Genomic DNA, 3465 nt, shown 5'->3' with positions numbered 1-3465 from the left:
CTCATTGCATCAGGGAGACCAATAAGGTGGTCGATAGATTGGCTAATGTAAATATTTCTCTTGGTTACCCCTCTTAGTACAAGATATAAGAGAATTGCTTCTTACTTGTAGGGGATTAGCAAATCTTGATCAGATGGGTTTACCATCTGTTTCGGTAAAGATGAGTTTTCTTTGAAGCCTCATGTAAGATTAGTCTCCCTCGTTACAGGGTTTGGCGTATGAATTGGGCCACAGACAAAATTTCAATATTTAAATAATCACCTAAAATTAGTCAAAATGTAATCCCTGTTTGACTGTGACCTAGTAAATAACTGAAAATAATATCCCATGAGGGCGTACGTAAAAGGCAAGAAAATTTGGGATGAATGTGCTAATTAACAAGCCTTAGGTTATGCACAGAATTACTTTGCTATAGTATGACAAGAGAAGCAATCACCCACTCCTCTACGACTCGGGGGTGGCAATCTCAACCTGAACAGTCGATCAAAATCCTCCTCCGACCCATCCAAGTGTGAATCAAACGTAAACGATATAGGGGTAGTCATAACCAGGTTGATCTCTTTAACCATCTATATATCTCCCTGTGTGAGTGGCTGGTCTTGTACATGGCGCTTTTCTTGATTGAAGTTGCAGAAACTTGGCACAGAAATTTAGCTCTTTAAATGTAGTGGAGGGCTGCATCATTGTCGGACTGACATGAGAAATGCTGGCACATCATTTTCCATACGTTTCTATGCGTTAAATGTTTGCTTTCATTCAAGTGAAGAGCATCTTTAGTTCCTCTATTCTTGCAGTACGAACTTCCTGGTCAGTCAGTGCTCCAGAGATCATCTTCTGCTTTCGTGCCTGCACAGCTTCCATTCTTTCTTCTACTGTTCCCTACAATAAAGGGTAAATGACAAATGCTTGAAACTACGATGAAGGTCACACAAAGGCATTTAGCTTAAAGACTGAGGAGGATGCTCAATTTCCCCACTAGTAAAAAGTAAAATAATAAGCGGCCTTCAGACCAGTTAAAAGGAATGTGAGTTCCTCACAATAAAGAAACAGACTGCAGCACTCATATCTGGGCGTGATACGAAGTCCAGAACCAAACAAAACAAAATCCAATATACTATCCTATATGATCCACAGACCTACTTGATAGCATTGTATAGAATGTATACATGAACAACCTTACAGACATTCTTCTACAAAACTCTACTTTTACAAACATGCGAGAAGAGACAGGATTAGTCAATGAGAGAACAACAAATAGCCATGTCATAATATATGGAATGAAATTATAAGTCCTCAAGGAAAAAGAATTATACGCTCCACCAACAGCACATCTATGTGGAAAGAGGGAGGTCTAAGAGGCAAACAATTTTAATTAGAGGGGTTGAGAGATAACCTTTACAATGAACCTTTTGATTGAAACAGTTCTAGTTTGACCAATGCGATGAATGCGCATGACAGCTTGTTCCTCAACAGCTGGGTTCCACCAGGGATCCTACAATGTAATTTGGGAATGGAGATTTCATCTTGAAATAAAAACAGGGAAAGAAAAAAGAGAACTAGAACAATCATCCACATACCAAATATAACATTTATCATGTGCTACCATGTTTGAAATTGGAAAAAAAAATCCTAATAACTCACATCTCAATGGATATAACTAATAGAGTGCAATAATTTACATTTCTCACCCAATGTTGACTAAACCTCCTTAAATGCTTCAAGAAACAGTCGTTAACAAGAATGGATTTTTCTAACAACTAAAATTTATAAAATACAGATCTAATATTTGAGGTTTTTGCTTATGAACCAAACCTTTTACCCCATTTACTTCAAAACCCACCTAGTTCTACATGTTCTCATACACCCAAAATACAAAGTTTCTTTACATTTACACCCAAAGTATAGAGTATGCAACTTGTGAATTCTGTATTTGTTCAGGAAAAAAAATCCTAAAAGGCCCTCATCTCCTTCTCTTTTATCACTGTAACAAAAGAAAAGAACTCCTTTCCTCCATCTTCTTCAATCTCTGTCATCGTCACATCACCACCTCCTCCTCCTCCCTCTCCTCCTACCTCCACTCCCCTGTCCCACAACCACCTCCTTGATCTCTGCCATTCCTTCTCAGTACAATGCTCCACCACTCCCTTCTCTCCCTTCATCTCACCTCCTTCCTCTCCATCACCCCATCACCTCTAATGCTCCCTCTCCTTCCTCCTCAGGGGATGCCCTACCCCCTATGTAGCACGGACACGGATCCGACACGGCCATCCGACACGCCGACACGAGGCAAATCCTAAAACATACATAGGATACGTGTGTTCGACACGTGTGTCCGACACGGACACGACACGGCTTCATGTTATGCGTGTCCGTGCTTCATAGCCTACCCCTCAACAAATCAAACCTAACCTAAATACTGTTGATTTGAACAATCACTGATGTTTATTTTTCTTGAGATGAATTGACTGTCAATAATCACCTCAGATGCTTGCAATTAGTCATTAATGAGTTAAGATGCTATATACATTAAGAAAATAAATGACAATAGTTTTATTCCCAGAATTTGTATGTATAATCTAATCTAACGAGTTTCTTAATGATCATGATCATGATAAAAAATTAATGGATAGGTCAAATATTTAATTGGAAATGATGTATGTTCTGGGTCCAACCGAAGCCACCAAAACTATCACTTGAGGGGGGGGGGGGTCAAATATTTTTTCTTTTCTGTAACTACCACTAGATGTCTAAAATGATTGTATATTAAAATTTTCTCGTTCATTATTGGCATGCATCATAATATATGAGGATAGAGATTTCAGATATTTCAATATCTACAATAAAGAGAAGTGCAGAAGTGAGGACTGGCTGTTGAAGGCAGTCCAGGAACCGCTTCTGCTTAAAAAACAACTCAACACTGGTGAAAAACGGTGAAAGCAAAGGGGCAGGGACTGCTACTGCTTTAAAAACTGCTTAAGCGGGGCTTTTTACCGCTTTTTACAACATCTGGAGCATGCTTTTTTTTTAAAAGAGTATGTCACATACCAACAAAAAGGCATTAGATGCTGCCGTAAGGTTTATTCCAACACCACCAGCCTTTAAAGACATCAGTAATACCTGTTTGGAAAGATATATGAAAATTACTAAGTGCTCAATTTTTCAGAAGTCAATCTATAAATCACTACTGTCAAATGGCACACCAGAATGTTATCATCTTCTGTAAACTGATTGATTACTTTCTCTCGCTGTTGCTGATTTAACGTCCCATCCAAACGAAGAAATGTGAAGTTTCTCCTGCATGCACACATTTAAAGGTCACTGTTATGTAACTATTTTATTAGGTTAATCTTGGGGAAAAGAACTCAACTATTTGGGGGTCGCATCTATTTTAATTTGATACCCTCCCCCCGATTTGGGGGTGTTGTAGCTGAACCCCCTGAACTTTTTCTAATTCGACTTGACATC

General features: G+C 38.8%; 1 protein-coding gene across 1 annotated transcript in view; it reads right to left on the bottom strand.

The window, feature by feature from the left end:
• LOC109826787 (putative SWI/SNF-related matrix-associated actin-dependent regulator of chromatin subfamily A member 3-like 2) overlaps positions 241-3465 on the bottom strand; it is a 25374-nt gene continuing 22149 nt past the window's right edge. The window contains exons 20-23 of the mRNA XM_020393807.1: positions 3201-3294; positions 3046-3117; positions 1394-1492; positions 241-879 (exon numbers count right to left, since the gene is read on the bottom strand). Of these exons, the coding sequence (XP_020249396.1) occupies positions 757-879; positions 1394-1492; positions 3046-3117; positions 3201-3294 (388 nt within the window). The 3' untranslated portion in view covers positions 241-756. The remainder of the gene's footprint in view (positions 880-1393; positions 1493-3045; positions 3118-3200; positions 3295-3465) is intronic.

Source organism: Asparagus officinalis, chromosome 10, assembly GCF_001876935.1.
Source record: "Asparagus officinalis chromosome 10, Aspof.V1, whole genome shotgun sequence".
In the NCBI taxonomy this organism is placed as follows: Eukaryota; Viridiplantae; Streptophyta; class Magnoliopsida; order Asparagales; family Asparagaceae; genus Asparagus; species Asparagus officinalis.
The sequence above is the reverse complement of the archived record's forward strand: the minus strand, read 5'-3'. Positions and strand labels throughout refer to the sequence as shown.